The sequence below is a fragment of the Elephas maximus genome, chromosome 23 (assembly GCF_024166365.1).
Source record: "Elephas maximus indicus isolate mEleMax1 chromosome 23, mEleMax1 primary haplotype, whole genome shotgun sequence".
NCBI lineage: Eukaryota > Metazoa > Chordata > Mammalia > Proboscidea > Elephantidae > Elephas > Elephas maximus.
This window is the reverse complement of record NC_064841.1, coordinates 74,009,145-74,028,127: the sequence shown is the minus strand read 5'-3', so window position 1 is coordinate 74,028,127 and position 18,983 is coordinate 74,009,145. Positions and strand designations below refer to the sequence as shown.

At 38.1% G+C, this 18,983-nt stretch overlaps 1 protein-coding gene across 1 annotated transcript in view; it reads right to left on the bottom strand.

Moving 5' to 3' along the window:
* TNFSF13B (TNF superfamily member 13b) overlaps positions 1–18,983 on the bottom strand; it is a 35,558-nt gene that overhangs the window by 5,174 nt on the left and 11,401 nt on the right. The window contains exon 3 of the mRNA XM_049867605.1: positions 9,739–9,795. Within this exon, the coding sequence (XP_049723562.1) occupies positions 9,739–9,795 (57 nt within the window). The remainder of the gene's footprint in view (positions 1–9,738; positions 9,796–18,983) is intronic.

Genomic DNA, 18,983 nt, shown 5'->3' with positions numbered 1-18,983 from the left:
CCCTTTCTTCTGAGGCAGCTCTGGGTGAATGTGAATCTCCAACTTTTGGGTTAATAAGCCAAGTGACTTACTGGATTTTTTCACAAATAGTGCGTCCACATACAAACACATGCACACATATAATGTGTGAAAATGACGAAATTATGTAACAAAATTTCTGGCTTTTTTTCACTCATAGACCACACATGTCCCATGACAAAAGTGTATTTCTGCCTTATTCAACCTCATTCAGTAGTCCAAAAATGTTACTTTTGGTCATGTTTGTATATTAAAGGTCTAAGCTGTGGTCAAGAAGTCATTGGTCTAGTTTAGTAGTGTCCCAGCAATTGGAAAATAAACAGTTGAAACTTCATTTGTTTCTATTAATTTGACAATTATATCCCTGTCACTTTTGAGTCATCAGTTGGAACCTTGAACCTACTGAAGGCTGTCCATAAATCATGTGCTATGGATTGGAAGCGTAAACAAAGCGAAGCCTGCACTGGCGTAAATGTATTGAGTAGCTATCATTAGGGATCTCGATTCAACCTGCATTGACATTCCAAATCTGGCTTTTAATTGTAGGTGTAAACAAAGCAAAACTGATATAAGATAATCTTATCTTGTTTCAACAGTTGAAGGTGAAAGCCTTGTCAGATCATCCTAAATGAAACCATTAAGCTACATTAAACCAAAAAAACCAAACCCACTGCCGTCGAGTCGATTCTGACTCATAGCGACCCTATAGGACAGAGTAGAACTGCCCAATTGAGTTTCCAAGGAGCGCCTGGTAGATTCAAACTGCCGATCTCTTGGTTAGCAGCCATAGCACTTAACCATTACGCCACCAGGGTTTCCCTAGGTCTACTTATTTCATAGTCTAATCATGTCTTGGTAGCGCCAATGTCTTTGATCAATGATCATAAATAAGTCACCTGAGTCATATGCTTGTAGCATATATAAAGACCCTTGCTTCTTGCACACCTCACATTTGGATTTTGTCATCACTTTACTAGAACTCCCCAGTTATTGATTTACAATGTACACATTTTTTCAGTTTATAAATCTAAATCTTAGAAGTCTGTAGGATCTTGGGGGGAAGTAAACGCAAGTCCTACACAGCCAACTTCAAACTGAAAGTCTTTGTGAGGGCAGAAGAAACAAGTAACAGAGCGCAGCGAGAGACTTGGAGGTTGCATTCGCGAATCCAGAAAAGACAAAAAGGAGCTGGAAAAATAAATCCGTGAAAACGCACACATTGTTGGCCCAAAGTGAAATGGCCTGAGTTGGAGAATGACTTCAAAGAGTGAATTATTTCTCAAAAAGAACAAAATGAAGCTGTCTGTTCTGTCGAAATTCAGATCAAAGTCAAGTGTCTAGCAAATGAAAGAGGAATCTCAGATTTCAAGGTGGCTTTCACCCAGATTTTTAAATTCATGAAAAGGAATAGCCTTTCCATGAGAATGAGAACCACTGATGATGAATGAATGAACTAAAATGGCCTATTTTAAGAAGAAAACTCAATTTCTTCTGGTGACTTTGATTTGTTGACTTCAAAGACATCGATTATCAAAAATTGTTTCAGTTTAAGACTTATGAAAGCATTAAAATATAAACAACATCTTGTTTTTGTAGTTTTAGGCCTAGGATCATTTCTTACTTAATCATTTCTAGCTCTTTGTGCATCCATACTCTTTGGTTTCAACATGGTGTCCCATTTCCATAATGAGCCCGTTCAGTTCACCACTGGTTGAATTTGGTTTGGGAAAATACCTACCTTAAATGAAGTTTCCATGAGATCAGTTTTATCCCGGTAACATTAAATACGTTGGACAGAAGGCAAGAAAAAAAAATGAAATTGAAGTCAAGAATATGTGAAAATATATTGCTATAGTGCACTTATGAAAATAATGCACAGGGGATTTTGTGGTTTGAAAAACATGTAATGCGTGTGTTATTTGCCTAAAAATACAGTAACTGTTTGCACCACACAGAGACTTCTCAAAAGCCATTGTTGTTAGCTGCTGTTGAGTTATCTCCTGACTCATGGTGACCGCATGTGTTATGGAGTAGAACTGCTCCATAGGGTTTTCTTGGCTCTTCTCTTCACAGAAGCAGCTTATCAGGACTTTCTTCCATAGAGTCACTGGGTGGGTTTGAACTGCCTACCTTACAATTACTAGCTGATCGCAAACCACTCTACCACCCAGGCACCTCAATACCCTTCGGGATAATGTATCATGAATTCACATTGTAAGCACACCGGAGTCTCACCTGTAGGTTATGTGAATATTGAAGTAAAGTGTGACCACATCTACCATGGCCTCCTCCAGACTGAGTCCAGTACATCTAGATGGTGCCTGGCTACCACCACTGTTTGCTCTGACAGGGATCACAACAGAGGGTCCCAGACAGAGCTGGAGAAAAATGTAGAACAAAATTCTAACTCAAAAAGAAAGATCAGATTTGCTCTCCTGACAGAAACTGAAGAAACCCTGAGATTATGGTCCCCAGCCACCCTTTCAGCTCAGTAATGAGGTCACTCCTGAGGTTCACACTTCAGCCGAAGACTGAACAGTTCCATGGAACAAAACAAGACTAAAGGGGCACACCAGCCCTGGGGCAGGGACTGGAAGGCAGGAGGGAACAGGAAAGCTGGTAACAGGGAACCCAGGGTTGAGAAGGGGGTGTGTTGACATGTCATGGGGTTGTTAACCAATGTCATAGAACAATGTGTGCAGTAATTGTTTGATGAGAAACTAGATTATCCTGTAAACCTTCATGTAAAGTTCAATAAAAAAAAAAGGATTAAAAAGATTTACAGGGTCCACAAGAGATAACATAGCATTAGCTGAAGAGAAAAACAACTTTTCCTAGAATCGAGATGAGAAAAAAAATGTCTCCTGTGGGTTGTCATAAAGTGTCACAGTACGAAGTGATGGTAGACAACGTATTCCACATTTTATAAATACAATTGATAAGTATACATATCTACTGCATACAGTGCCCCCAAGGCAAATCAACCATGTTTTATTTATTTTTTCCCAAACAGGATTTGAGAGAAGAATATAAAACCAGAACCTTGTATTTTCTGAACACCTCTAAGAATTTAAGAAACCTAGGTGATAAGACCAAAGAAATCACACTGTGGATGCAAGTTAAAATGAACAATTCCTTAAGGCAGTTTTTGAAGTTAATACTCCCACAGACAGAGGAGGGGATGGTGTGCAGGAGGTTAGAGAGAAAGGAGGGAGGGATGATAGAAAGGAGGGAGGAAAAAAAAATGGGAGCAAGGATGGATGGAGAGTCTTCACAGGTTTTCCTTAGCACCTGCTCTTGTCTGTTGCTCTTAAACGCTCTCAAGAATTACCCCAGTGATTGTCTCTCACTGACAGTTAATGTCCCCCTAAAATGGGGCAAGGCTGGTCACTCCAATTACTTGTACCCAAAGAAGGGCTCTGGGAATTGTTTTTCTTTTTAAATGAAAAACCTCCCAGTGCCATGTAGTTGTTGTCAGGTACCGTTGAGTTGGTTGTGACTCACAGCGACGCTATGTACAACAGAGCGAAACATTGCCCGGTCCTGCGCCATCATGGTTTTTGCTACGTTTGAGCCCATTCTTGCAGCCACTGTGTCAACCCATCTAGTTGAGGGTCTTCTTTTTTTTCACTGACCCTCTACTTTACTGTCTTGGGTAATAATAGTGAACCTCAATCACAAATCACATAAGGAAAATTACCATCACTTTTTTTTATGTGATATAATTTCAGTGAAAAAATGATAACATATTTTAAAGTTCTGTTTAAATTAGGTCATACATGCAGAGCACCTTTTTGACTCAAGAGTGTTGAAAAAATTGAAAGGAAGAATTAATATGATTACCATGGTTGTAAAATATAAACTGATAACATTGAAGGTGATTACTTTCATGATACTAATTATTCTCATGTGATGCCATAATCAAAGAAGGATGAAAGTTTTCTTTTTCCTTTCCTTTTCTTTTTTTCTTCAAATAATACACATCTCAGACTCTAAGTCTCTGAGGTCAAGGACTGGCTATGTTTGGTTCACCACCTTTTCCCCAGGACCTAACACTTTAACTACCCACAATAAATATGCAGAAATACAGGTAGTCCCTGACTTATGATGTATTTGAGTTACGATGAACCACGCTTAAGGCAGTCTGTTACTTATTTATTTATTTTTACATCTTATTGTCAGTAATGTTTACTAAATACATACAATGGTAGAAGGGATAAAATACTGGGGTTAAAGTAAACTCATCAGTTGGCTCATTTGTAGCAGCTGAGGCTCAAGAAGTATTTAAAGTTCACATTATCAAATAGTAGAAATATAAACATTTTAACAGTATGTAGAGAAACATTAATGAATACAATGCCACTGATCAAAAATTAGAAGGTGGTGTGAGTGGCCATCTAGGATAGCTCACTGATCTCACCCCTTTGGGAGCAAGGAAGAATGAAGAAAACTAAACATACAAGGGAAAGATTAGTCCAAAGGACTAATGGACCACATGTACCACGGCCTCTACCAGACGAAGTCCAGACCAACTAGATGGTGCCTGGCTACCACCACTGACTGCTCTGACAGGGATCACAATAGAGGGTCCTGGACAGAGCTGGAGAAAAATGTAGAACAAAATTCTAACTCAAGAAAGACCAGATTTACTGGCCTGACAGAGTCTGGAGAAAACCCTGAGAGTATGGCCCCTGGACACCCTTTCAGCTCAGTAATGGAGTCACTCCTGAGGTTCACCCTTCAGTCAAAGATTGGACAGGCCCATGGAACAAAACAAGACTAAAGGGGCGTACCAGCCCAGGGGCAAGGACTAGAAGGCAGGACGGGACAGGAAAGCTGACAATGGGGAACCCAAGGTCGAGAAGGGACAGTGTTGACAGGTCATGGGGTTGCCAACCAATGTCATACAGTAATGTGTGTGCTGTTTGATGAGAAACTAGTTTGTTCTGTCAACCTTCATCTAAAGTACAACAAAAAAATTTTTTTAAAGATTAGAAGGTAGGAGAGAGGAAGGATAATGAGAAGAGAGAAGAATAACACGAATTTTATCATAGACCAAGAAGGGAGTGAAGAGATACTGTCTGAGGCTTTAACTATAAAGGCAAATATTGGAGCTATGCACACACATAGAAAGCAAAGTACAGTCTGTACAGTAAGCCACTTCTTTAAAAATGTAAAAGGGAACGAATGTCAGTAAAGTGTAAAACAGAGCACATTATATGATAGAATATAGGTCAATCATATCTCTGAAGTAAATAAATGTAAATGCGATTAAATCATGCAATAAACGAAAATGATTTTAAGATAAGATCAAAATCAAAGCCCAACAATACGCCATATAGATGTAAATTCCTTAAAAGGAATCATTTCAGGGAGGTTAAAAATAAAATGTTGGGCAAAACATATTAGGCAAATACAAACCAAGAGAGAGAAAGTTTTTCAACTTTAATACTGAGAAGACACACCATGGAATTGAAGAATTTTACATAGAAGAACAATAACCAGCCAGAAGATCCGATGAAAAAAGTTATCTTTGTTTATTACAGTACCAGAAATGATAAAATACTTCATATTAAAATTAATAAAAAATATGGAAGACCTTTATGAAGAAAATTTCAATACACACTAAAAGACAGAAAAGAAGATTGAACATGTAAAAATATATATCATGTGCTTTTGAATTGAATTGAATTGGAACACAATATCATGAGGATATTTTACGTGAATTTATAAATATAGCAGGAATCCAGTGAGATTCCCAGAAGTTTTTTTTTTTTTAACTAGACAAGTTGATTCTACAGTTCCTAAAGGGAAAAATAAACAAACAGTAAAACTCAGGAAAACCATGGAAATGAAAAAAAGAAGGGGGGAAATAAGGCTTACCAGATAATAAAATGTTGTAAAGTCTTAATAACTAAAATGGCATGCTTTGGGTATATGATTAAAGAGACAAATCAATGTAACAGAAGAAAAGTAAGAAACTGACACAAATAAATACAGAAGTTTAACATATGTTAAAGGTAGCCTCTCCAAGCAGTGGAGGGGAAAACGGTCCATTGGATATACATGTTGGGGTAACGGGTAGGCCTCTGGAAAAAGAAGTAAGTTGATTCTATAGCTCACATTTTATGCCAGAATAGAGTTTCCAAGGAATGGATGGTGGATTTGAACTGCTGACATTTCAGTTAGCAGCCTGTGTTCTTAACCACTGCACCACTAGGGCTCTTCCTTTTTTTTATTAGGTCACTATTTATTGGCTTTGACTGGCCATATCTCCCAATATTTTCCCAACAACTCTGGGAAGGTGGGCCTGAGGTTACCCCCATTCCATCAGCAGAGACACTGAGCAACCTGCCCTTGGCCACAGTGATATGAGAGGGCCAGATAAAATACTTAAATAACCATAAAATTTCAGAAGAAACTTGGGAGCATTCCTTTATAACTTCACAGTACTGAAGACCTTTCTAACCACAACTTAAAATCCAGAAACCATAAAAAGATACTGATAAATCTGAGTTTTAAAAAAAAATCTTAAACAAAATTGAAAAGACAACTGACGATATGGGAGAAAATATTTGCAATTTATAAAACAAAGAACTAATGTCCTTAACATATAAAGATCTCACAGAAATCAATGTGAAAAAGACCAATAACCTAATTAGAAAATGAGAAAAGATGTGAACAGACCTAAAGACAGCTCAGAGAAAATGAAATATAGAAAAGAAAAATTGGGAGAATGTAAAAACAGTTCACAGAAATACAAATGATTCTTAAAACACATGAAAAGATAGTCAATAAATTTCATATTAAAAGAAAAGTAAATTAAGTTATAATGAGATACTATTTTTAACCTACCAGATTGGATAAAACCCCAAATTTTGACAACACTGATTGCTGACAAAGCCGTACACGGTCCTTCTTTTACACTGTCAGTGACTGTACAAAGTTTTAGAACCCCTATGGGCTCAATGGGAAACCCTGGTGGCGCAGTGGTTAAGTGCTATGGCTGCTAACCAAAAGGTCAGCAGTTTAAATCCACCAGGCGCTCCTTGGAAACTCTATGGGGCAGTTCTACTCTGACCTATAGGGTTGCTATGAGTTGGAATCGACTTGACCACAACGGGCTTGGTTTTTTGTTTTTTGTTTTTTTTTTAATGGACTCAATGGCAACAGGTTTAGTGTATTTGGGTTTATACAGGCCACGTGGCAATATCTGTCAAAATTCATCTTCTGGCTGTTGATACCACAGATAGGCTGACATATGTGAAATAAAGAATGCACAGAATTATTCTCAGCGGCCCTGCCGTAGCAAAAGATTGTCACCTGCAAGTCTACTGATGGGGGTTAGTTAAATAAATTATGGTAAATCCATACAGTGGAATATTCTGCAGCTATTTAAAATCATGAGGATGCCATGTACAGACATCGAAATACCTGCAATATGCGTTGTTAAGAAAGTAAGCTATAATCTATAATCTTACTTTCAAATTGTGTGTACCACATGTGTGGTATTTTTATCTAGTATAAGAAGGAAGGAAATCAGAACTATAACGTATTTATGTTTGCATAAAGGAACTCTTACAGTCTATATAAAAATGAAACCTGTTGCTGTAAAGTTAATTCTGACTCATAGTGACCCTATAGTACAGAGTAGAACTGCCCTATAGAGTTTCCAAGGAGCACCTGGTGGGTTCGAACTGCCGACCTTTTGGTTAGAAGCCTTAGCTCTTAATCACTATGCCGCCAGGGTTTCCTAAAATGCCCATGCTCAGCATTTATACACTGTTTCCTGGGGGGTGCTGATATCACAAAGACAATCCATGGGTCCAAAGGATCAAAGTGCCTCAGGTAAGACCTCCGGAATCAGCACAATGCAGGCACTACTCAAAGAAGGTAATAACGCTGTGTACAGGTCTCACTCACGAAGAAGCAGCAGCTCTATCTGTTTCTGTGATTTACTCCATTTTTTTCTTTCCTTTTTGCCAAATGTGTAATGCAAACCTTTTCCAAATAAATTTTGTTTTGTGTTATTTCATCTTTTGTCCTTAGGGTATTCTTGCGGCTTTGTTTGAACTCTCGGGAAACAATTTGCTGTCTATTAAAAGTGGCAAACATGTGTTTTTAGAAAATGCAGTGATAAATAAGATAGATTTTCAAATAATTTAGTACATGTGTTGCATTTAGGATAATTAAAGTCAGACAGAGAAACCCAACTTAAGACTTGGGAAACACAGGCGCAAAAGAGCACCCGAGGGTTACCATTACAAAGGCTGATTCAAATTCATTCCTTCTACTGGTTCTTGTCTCCCCATTCTTGGCTCCCTAGCTTAACCTCCTGATACTCCTGAACCCACTATGTGGTTCACGACACAGAAATTCCTTCCTCTCCTCCCTGCTTAATTTTTCTCTAGCATCTATCACTATCTTCCATTCTGTATTTTACATGTCCATTTGCGGGATTTTTTTCCTCCTGTTTTCCCTTCATCAGAAGGTGTGCTTATTGAAAGTAGGGAAATATGCTTCTCTTATTCACTGCTATCCCCCAGTGCCTACACAGTAACAGGAAAACTGTACGTTCCAAACCAACATACGTAACATACATGAACAAATCAATGTGTGAGTGAATCAACGAATTGGTCTTTTCCTAGGAGGTTTTTGTTAGCTGTCTTGTATAAGCAGTAGCTGCCAGCAAGCAGCCATTTCAAAGAGTATCTTGCTTCCAAGATGATGTTGATAGCTGTTACAGAGGCACGGTCCAATGAATTTGCAAAAAGCTGGATAAAATAAAGTTAAACAAGTTGTTTTTTTTTTTTTTTTTTTTACAGTAGGACTTCTCTGATTCAACAATATGTAATATGCCTTATGACACTTAAAAATGCATAGGATATTGTGTTTCCAACTTGTTTGACAATAAAAGGCTACTTCAGGGGCCATTTCTCTGGATTAACATTCTGCGTGAAACGTTTTGGGAGATGATGCTAATGTTATTCTCCGTGGGCCTGGTTTTGGGCCATTTAGAAAACTGCTGTCTAGAATCCAAGCTAACAAAAACTTCAGATAGTCGAAGCAATTTCAAACATTCTCTCTGTGAGAAAAATGGTAAATTATACAGAAGTAGTTTGACATTATAAAGAAATAAATTGACATTTCCATACAATTCTACATTTCTAAAACTTAATATAATACCCACTGCCATCGAGTCAATCCCGACTCACAGCGACCCTATAGGACAGAGTAGAACAGCCCCATAGAGTTTCCAAGAAGCGCCTGGCGGATCAGAACTGCCAACCTCTTGGTTAGCTGCCGTAGCACTTAGCCACTATGCCATCTCTGCGCCACCAGGGTTTCCTTAATGTAATGAAAGAATTAATATTTGTGAAGATGATCCTGAGTCACCATAGAAGCCAGAATGATTTTTAAATAATTAAAAATGAAATTGGGTTTCGTATTGTGGTTTATCATGTTCTAGTTATTTGAAAATTTCTAAATGTAATATGGTATCACTACAGGAATTCTGATCATGGGGATATTATTTTAGCCTAAATATTTATTCCCTAAGCATTCTGAATACATTTAAGTTTACTAATTTCTATTTGATTATAAGAAATTTTGAGGCAGAGAGTTGATTTTAAATGTAGTACAAATGTAGTCTTTAGACTTGATACTTACAAGTATTTGGACTGAGTCCTCTGTGGGTAAGGACTGGGGCCATTTTCTTACCTTTCCGTATAGTAGGAGTGTCATTATCAGCAATCAGTTGCAAGCAGTCTTGAGTGACTAAAAAGCAAAAATATTTTAGTTACTTGAGTATAAATAATAAGGGAACTAAGATGTCCATATACCAATTCTTCCTGAAACACTGCATTAATTATACTTTTGAAAATACTTGCATGATATGGTTCTTAAAGTTTCTTTATGACATGTATCCACAAACGTTAATATACGATGAACTTGAAATTCATCATACTTTAAGAATAACTCCATATGCTATTGTAAAACAGTAAGTATGTCATCTTACAGTTTAACCTACACTCGTTGCCATCGAGGCGATTCTGACTCATAGTGACCCTATAGGACAGAGTAGAACTGCCCACAGGGTTTCCAACGTTGTAATTTTTACAGAGCAGACTGCCACATCTTTTCCCCGGTGGAGCAGCTGGTGGTTTCGAACCACCGACCTTTCAGTTAGCAGCCGAGCACTTTAACCACTGTGCCACCAGGGCACCTTACGGTTTAACCTAATTTGATTTAAAATGTTACACATGTATAGAAAGCAAGTTTAGTCATTTATTTTTAAGTCTATCAAGTACATGGGACAATTATTAAACTATCAGATAATTTTAAAATAATCTTCTGTTTAAAAAATTTCTAGCATTAAATAATGATTCACCACTACTGAAAATACTACTGCAAACAGTACTGAGAATAAAAATAATTGCTAACATTTAGCGAGCAGATGTAAATCCAGACAATGGACTAAGGCTTAGTATGCATTATCTCATTTTATCCTCACACAATTTATAAATATTTGGTATTGGAAACCCGAGCCAAGCCCGTTGCCATAGAGTTGATTCTGACTCATAGGGATTCTATAGGACAGAGTAGAACTGCCCTACAGGGTTTCCAAGGAGCAGCTGGTAGATTCAAACTGCCAACCCTCTGGCTAACAGCCAAGCTCTTAACCACTACGCCACCAGGGCTCCACTGGGAACTAAGACTTATAAAAGGTAAATAACTTGTTCAGGGTCGCAGAGCTACAGAGTGACAGATGCAAAATTTAAACCAACCCTCTTTTACTCTGGAACCAAAGTCAGACCTTTCAGTAAAGTATTTTGTACCAAAGAGAGAAAGAGAGACAGAACATCTTTTAAAAAGAACATGGAAAATTTCCGTGAGCCTGCATAATCAGTACAGCTTCTGGGAATCATCGCTAACTCACATCACATTTTACGTGTAGAATATTTCAAAGACTATTCCAGAGAGGAAATAACAATTGCATTCAATAAAGACAAATGCCTTCAGGTAAAACAAAGTAAGTACACCTTCTTCTGGATCTGAAGGAAGAAAAAAGGTGTAAATATCTGTGAAAAATAATGAAATATAAAGCTAAGCTGGCATGCTTTAAATTAAACAAAAATTTAGATTGTTTATTGTCTAGAAGTATTTTGTTCACATTTAATGTAATACTTCAAAAAGTGTTTCTCAATGAACATGTTTTAAGATACTGACACAGTAGTAAACTCCCAACTGAACAAAGGAATTCACTGAAGTATGACTAATGTTTACTGAAATATGACTAATATTTAAAGCTTGCAATGATAGAAGTCGTAACTAAATGATATTCTGAGGCTGTGCAAATGCATAGGCTTAAAGAGACTACTTTTAAAGGAGTGATCACGTAAGAAAATCTGTTAAATTTCCCTTGGTATTTAAAGATGGAAATATAACATTAAAAACCGGCAATTTCTTTATGGCCATGAAACTTTTCTAACATGTCGTTCGCATTGTGGATTCCCTTACTGACCTTATGAGACGGCAGTAGCCACAGGGAACGGCCACAGACAGCATCTGTGCTATAGGGAAGGTAGGATTCAGAAGTGCTCTTGCCAGAGCACCAAATGAGGAAAAGAATCCTAACAGACAGAAGAGTTGTGAATAAGGACAGCTTGTAAGAAAACAATATCAAAATATACAAAGAAGCTAAGGTGCCAAGTGCATAGTATCTAGATTAGACATATTAAACTATTGTTTCTAAAATGTGTTCCTATTTGTTCAATGAACACTTACTAAGCAACTACTATTCGCAAGGCACCATAACAAATTCTGCGAGGGATAAAAAAGTTAATCAGAGCACATGAAGCTGATGAAATTCAGAGTCCATTTTACAGACTTTCCATTTTTCCTTTGTTACCATTTACCTATATATAAAGAGTAAATGCGATAATACATATGAAATATTTAACACTATACCAAATAAATAAAAAGACAAAACAATGCACATTGCTGTTGAGTCGATTCTAACTCAGATCTGATACGTAATAATTGCAAGATAAATTTTGGTCATTATTGCTAATAGTTGAAGTGTTACCATTACTGTTTTTAATATTATCAAGCCAAATAAACTGGGAAAACATAATGGAAGCAGGCCGAGAAGGCATGAGTATCACCAAAGCTGATAAAGACACCAAATAAACACTAAACCAAAAACGAAACCCATTGCTGGTGAGTGGAGTCTGACTCATAGTGACCCTTATAAGACAGAGCAGAACCGCCCCATAAGGCTTCTAAGGCTGTAAATCCAGAAAAGGAGCCCTGGTGGCACAGTGGTTAAAGCAATCAACTGCTCACTGAAAAGTCAGCTGTTTGAAACCACCAGCCTCTCTGCAGGAGAAAGATGTGGCAGAGGTTTACAGCCTTGGAAACCCTACGGGGTCGATATGAGTCAAAATCGACAGGACAGCAGTGGGTTTGGTTTGGTTTGGGAATCTTTTCGGAAGCAGACTGCAATATCTTTCTCCCACAGAGCTGGCCGGCAGGTTTGAACTGCTGTTCTTTTGGTTAGCAGCCCAGTACTAATCCATTACACCACCACTAGAGCACATTGTTTACTATTTCAATTAACTCTTTCCCTGTTCCCCCAAAACTCCTGTAGGTGTTCCTTGGTAGTTGTCTTTTTAAACTGAAAAAGGTTTACCTAATGAGTGATGATTCGTCACTACCAAGCTGATTTGAAAATATCTGAATTTTAATCTCTGCAGTTCGATTGAAGGATGGCTGGAAACTACACATGGAAGAACATTGGTCTACTCTATCATAAAAACAAAAACCAAATCTGTTACTGTCGAGTTGATTCCGATTCATAGCGACCCTACAGGACAGACTAGAACTACCCTGTAGGGTTTCGAAGAAGAGGCTGGTAGATTCAAACTGCGGACCTTTTGGTTAGCAGCCAAGCTCTTAACCACTACACCATATCATATAGTAGCAGAAATAACTAATGTTTGAAAGAAAATGTGCTAGGGAGAGAAAACAACACCCCCAAATTGCTCTTCAGAAAAGAAAATGGTATATCAAAATGAAAATTCAGCAATAGGGTTTGGATCATACTCAGTCAAGCTTGCGCTATTCATTACCCTTACCCCAGGCATTCAAGAGAAAGCCACTGGACTTTCCAGAGTTTCTGTCAGAAATAAGAACAGGACTTTCCAATCACTCCTTAAATGCTGCTTAGGTCTCGTCAGCGTTATCTACTTCTTCACATTTCAACTCCTCCTTTTAAGAAATTTGATATTTATTATCAATTTTCCTCTGATTCATTCTTTGAAGAATCTCATTCTCATTCAACATAGAGCTGACCTTAGATTACAGATATTTGCTCAGCCAAAGAGCTACTCCAAAAAGTGTAGATCAAATCAAGGTAACATTATATTTTAAGATCTTCCAACAGCATAGCTATCCAACCATAAGCATTTTAAAAATGTATAGTCTAATGTAAGAAGCACAATATTTACGACATTTGCAAAAATATTCATTCATTGTGTTTGGCTTTCTTTGTCATTCACACATCTTTCCTTCCACTACAGTTGAAGGGAATTATACAAGAGGTTGAGAATAGCTTATTTTTTTAACTAAGCAAAGTGATAGCATACATTAAGATCTTCCTGAGTTTGAATTTCTGAATATATTTCTGAAGACTATAGGATTTCCAAGGAGTGGCTGGTGGATTCAAATGGCCAACATTTTGATTAGCTGCCTGAGCTCTTAAGCACTGCATAACCAGGGCTCCATTTAGTCTTAGTAACATATATTTTTACAGTTTAAGAATTTTACTCATGATACTGATTTTTGTTAAAAATAGTTCTTAAAAACAAAACATTAAATAGATGATAAAAATAATTTGCAAAAGAGAACTCCCCAAATAAGAATTTTGATGGCAACATTAATTTGCTATTCTTCAATATTTGGCATAAGAAAATTCAACACATTTTGCAATTAGAGTAAACCAAAAGCAAACCTGTTGCCATCAAGTCTATTCCAACTCATACTGACTCCATAGGACAGAGCAGAATTGCCCCATAGGGTTTCCAAGGAGCGGCTGGTGGGTTTGAACTGCCAGCCTTTTGGTTAGCAGCCAAGTTCTTAACCACTGCTCCACAAGGGCTCCTATTTTCCATACAGAAAACTTATTTTTAGTTTGAAAAGTCATCACCTGTTGAAGTGTAAAAGCCAAATACTTCTTAATCAGAAGTGGAGATGTGGAAATTTGAGATGGTGCGTACCTTTTGTATTTTTTGTCTATTTGCAACAATACAAATTGGAATCTGGTTCATTACACACTTTCAAGAAAGGTAAATCTAATTATCATAGATCATGCAATTATTGTGGGTTATGCATGGCTCCAGTGAAAAACATAAAACACAGAGATTATCCATTACGTTTACCCTAACCACATCACCTGCACATACAGGTTCTCATAGTAGAGCCTGGGGGTGAAGTGGTTAAGCACTTGGCTACTAACCTAAAGGTGGGAGGTTTGAACCCACCAGCCACTCTGAGGCAGAAAGATGTAGCAATCTGCATCTGTCAAGACTTATAGCCTCAGAAGACACACTTTGAGCAGTTCTACTCTGTCCTATAGGGTCGCTATGAGTTAAAATCAACTTGATGGCAATGAGTTACTGATTCTTAGTGTTCTCACTCATCTCATCCGTGAAGGTTCTTTCAAGTGCTTCAGTCTGGATGAGATGTCCTTCCTGTATTTTCCTTATATCTTTGTTCTTACTTCTGTCACCTAACTTATTACACCACATATTTCCGAAGACTGGGTTTTCTTTGAAGACAATGACTTTTATTTCTGTATGCTTTATCATTTGGTATGTGGAAGTCATGACACATCGTAGGAGTTTGATTTTTGTTGAACTGGTTTTGAATAAATGAAAGCTTCTTGATAGGTTTAATTAGGAGAAACCACTTAAAGATCTAAATATTGACTGTCTTAGTTATACTGCTACCATAACAGAAATAGCTCAAGTGGATGGCTTTAATAAAGAAAAATTTATTCTGTCATCATCTAGCAGGCTAGAAATGCAAATTCAGGTTGCCAGCTTCAGGGGAAGGCTTTCCCTTTCTGTCAGGTCTAGGGGAAGGTCCTTGTCATCAATCTTCCCCTGGTCTAGGAGCTTCTCAGCACAAGGACCCCGGGTCCAAAAGACATACTATACTCCCCTCCTAGTTCTTCATTCCTGGTGGTAGGAGGTTCCTTATCTCTCTGCTCACTTCTCTGTTTTATATCTCAAAAGAGTTTGACTCAAAATGCAACCTATTCTTGTAGATTGAGTCCTGTCTCATTAACATAACTGCCTTTAATTCTGCCTTATTAATATCATAGAGGTAGGATTTATAACACATAGGAAAATCACATCAGATGACAAAATGGTGCACAATAACACTATACTCAGAAACGTGGTCTAGCCAAGTTGACACACATTTCTGGGGGACACTACTCAATCCATAACATTGACTAAATGTTAGATGTAGATTTATGAAAAGAATGGGGAAAGCCTAGAGTTAGGATAAGCATTTCCAAGTCATAGTGATCCTACAGAACAGAGTAGGACTGCGCCATAGAGTTTCCAAGGAGCGCCAGGTGGATTCGAACTACCAACGTTTTGGTTAGCAGCCCTAGCGCTTAACCACTATGCCACCAGGCTTAAAAAGTTTTATTTGATCTTTGATAAGCAGGTTGCCTTGAGTGGTTTCAAATGGAAGCAATAAAAGTTGAGGGCTGGAGTTTTAAATGAATTTCTAGACAGCTAGATTGAGACGCATGTATATGGCCTACAGGTTCCCTCCCAACCCCTCAACCCCCACCCCCTGCTATCCAAAAGTAGAGTTCCTATGAAACTTTCATAAGCTGAAATGGTATAAAGCGAAGATGCAATTACCTTTAATTTACATGGGAAATTTTTCTGAGCATTCCTAGATCCAAAAAATAATCTACCAAATCATACCAAATAACCCATAAAACCTAAAATAACAGTAACATAGAGCAAAAGCAGAAATGTTCAGCGTAGTTTCCAAGGAAGGAGCTTGGTGAGGCCACTCTCAATGCTCCGAGTGAGCACTGCCTCTTTAAAGGCTCGCTGCAAACAAACTCGGAACGCTATTTCTGCCTTGCAGCTTGTTTCATAAAAGTAAAAATCCTCTTCAGATTTCTTTCGGTTAGCGAACACAGGTACTAACGTAGGCCTTTTGTAAAAGTGAAGTGGGGTACAGCCAATTCTGAAAACCAGAGAATACCTGTACTAGGAAATAGAAAAACAAATAAAATAGGGATTCTTGATCTCAAGAGGGGCCTGGCGATGTATGTTGTGAGGAAGATTGTATACCTGTCTGTGTGTAGAACGAGTTGCAGCGGGGCAAGAATGGAAGCAAAGATCTCAGCTCTTGGCTGGTACTCAATATAAGAATGGTTTGATCCCAAATAGAGTTGAATTACCCAAGGATAAATTGTGAAGAAACATCCAAAAGTTTGTGACTGATGAATATATATGTCTAAAAGAGAGCTCAAAAGTAATAATAAAAATGAGTTTTCAATTCTGGGGAATTCAGAAAGATGGTAGCACTACAACAGCAATGAGGAAGTAGGAAAAGCACGCTAGGTTTTTTCTGGGTGGAGTCAGAGATTAGATGATGATAACATAAATAGCAATAACTATAGCCCATATGAATAAACAACTTTGAAATGCAAATGTCCTATAGACTTTGTGTGTGTGTGTGTGTGTGTGTAGGTGTAGGCATAGAGAAAAATTCTTAAGCATTAATTGGACATTCTCATGTATCCTGCCATAATATATTAGTCATGCTCTGTACCTAAGAAAATGTACAAGATATAAAATGATATCCTTTTGCGTAGCTTCATAGATACAAACAGTAACAAGAGTGTCATCTTCACTTAATTTTGCTTCACTTCACTATTAATAGGATCAGTCCCTGGAGAAGGACATCATGCTTGGGAAAGTAGAGTGTCAGCTAAAATGAGGAAGACCCACAATGGGACAGACTGACACAGTGGCTGCAATGGGCCCAGGCATAGCCACGATCATGAGGATAGAGCAGGACCGGGCAGTGTTTCGTCCTGTTGTACACAGGGTTGCTATGAGTTGAAACCAACTCGACGGCACCTAACAACGGCAACATTAACCAAATACTTTAATTTAAAACTGTTAATTTTATATTGAGACATCATTTTCAAGGGATAGGGTTTTTTTTTTTTTTTTTTGCCATGACTTTGTTGCACTATTTTAGAAGCTTTCTATTTATTAATAGTATATACTCAGAAAGCACTTGTGAATATCAATAACTTTATTGAAGAACATTAGCTTCATGACACCCCATGCAAAGCTGCCTGGAGACAAGGAAAGGTAAAGGCAAAATAAAAGTACACCTAAATGTTTATAGAAAGCTACAAATAAATCATACAATTGGCTGTTACATATGGAACTTCCTCTTGGACATATCTATCTTATTGCCATGATGATATCTCAAACTCAACAAGTCCCAAATCTAATTCTGTGTGTCCCTACATACACCACTCTTCCCCTCCTTCTGTATTTTGTCTTAGCTGAAGTATAACTATAAGTTGCCCAAATTAGAGCCTTAAACGTAAAAACCCAAACCCGTTGCCGTTGAGTCGATTCTGACTCATCTCCACCCTATAGGACAGAGTAGAACTGTCCCACAGGGTTTCCAAGCAGAGGCTGGTGGATTCGAACTGCCACCATTTGGTTAACAGCCAAGCTCTTAACTACTGCGCCACCAGGGCTCCAGAGCCTTAAAACCATGCCAAATTTCTTCCTCCTCGATACTGAAATTCAACTAATAACTGAGCTCTAATGATTTGAATTTTTTAAAAAATTTGTTCTATTTAGATCCATCCGTCATTCATCTCGTTCAACAAATGTGCTTTATATGAAATGTTGCGCTAGGGATACCAACCAAGGCAGACACAATCCCTCTCCCACAGTGCTTGTAAATGAGAAGGAGAAACAGATGTTAGTCAACTATCTCAAAACAAAGAATTAAAATGGCAACAGTGGAAAAGATAGAGTGCCAGTCTAGACAAGACATTTGATCTAATCAGGAAGGCTTCCCTGCAAGTTGACACCTGAACTAGAATTAGAAGGCAGAAGGGAGAGAAGAACATTCCAGACAAAATTAACAGCATATCAGTATATATGTCCCTGGATGGCACAAACCGTTGAGCACTCAACTACTAACTGGGAAGTTGGTGGTTCAAACCCACCCAGAAGTGCCTCAAAACAAGGGCCTGGGTATCTGCTTCTGAAAGGTCCGAAAGGAGTGGTTCCACTCTGACACAAATGGGGTCTTCACTAGTTAGAACTGACTGAGCGGCAACTGGAAATCTAAGAGGGATAACAACATGCATGGGGAAAAAGAAATATTTTGGAAGGGGAGAGAGGGGAGAGGCAGACAGATGGACAGAGTATGTTGAGATGAGGACCTAAGCTCTGATCTTTACCTCCACTGTTCTTGACAATTACATTAGGCTGCTAGGTGTCCATCTCCTTTTTACAGTTCCTAGCCCATTATTTGTATTTTCCCCACGATTATCTTCCTAAAACCCAAATGGGATTGCCTCATTCTAGTGTCTATAATCCTTTCAATGGGTTTCCCTTGTGCAAAAAAAATAAATAAATAAAAATCCTTCAAGCACTGGTTCCTGCCTACCTTCAAAGACTCACACACTCTACCCACACACACACCCTCCCCCAATTATATTCAAACTCACTTCAGAACAAGAGATGTCCTTTAAGCTTTGAGAACTTTGTATTTTGCATTCCTTCTGGCTAAATACGCTTCACCTTTCCACCTGGTGGAGCTCAATTCATCCTTCAGGGCTCAGATTATCACTTCTTTCCAGTGCCCCCTAGCTAAATATTCAA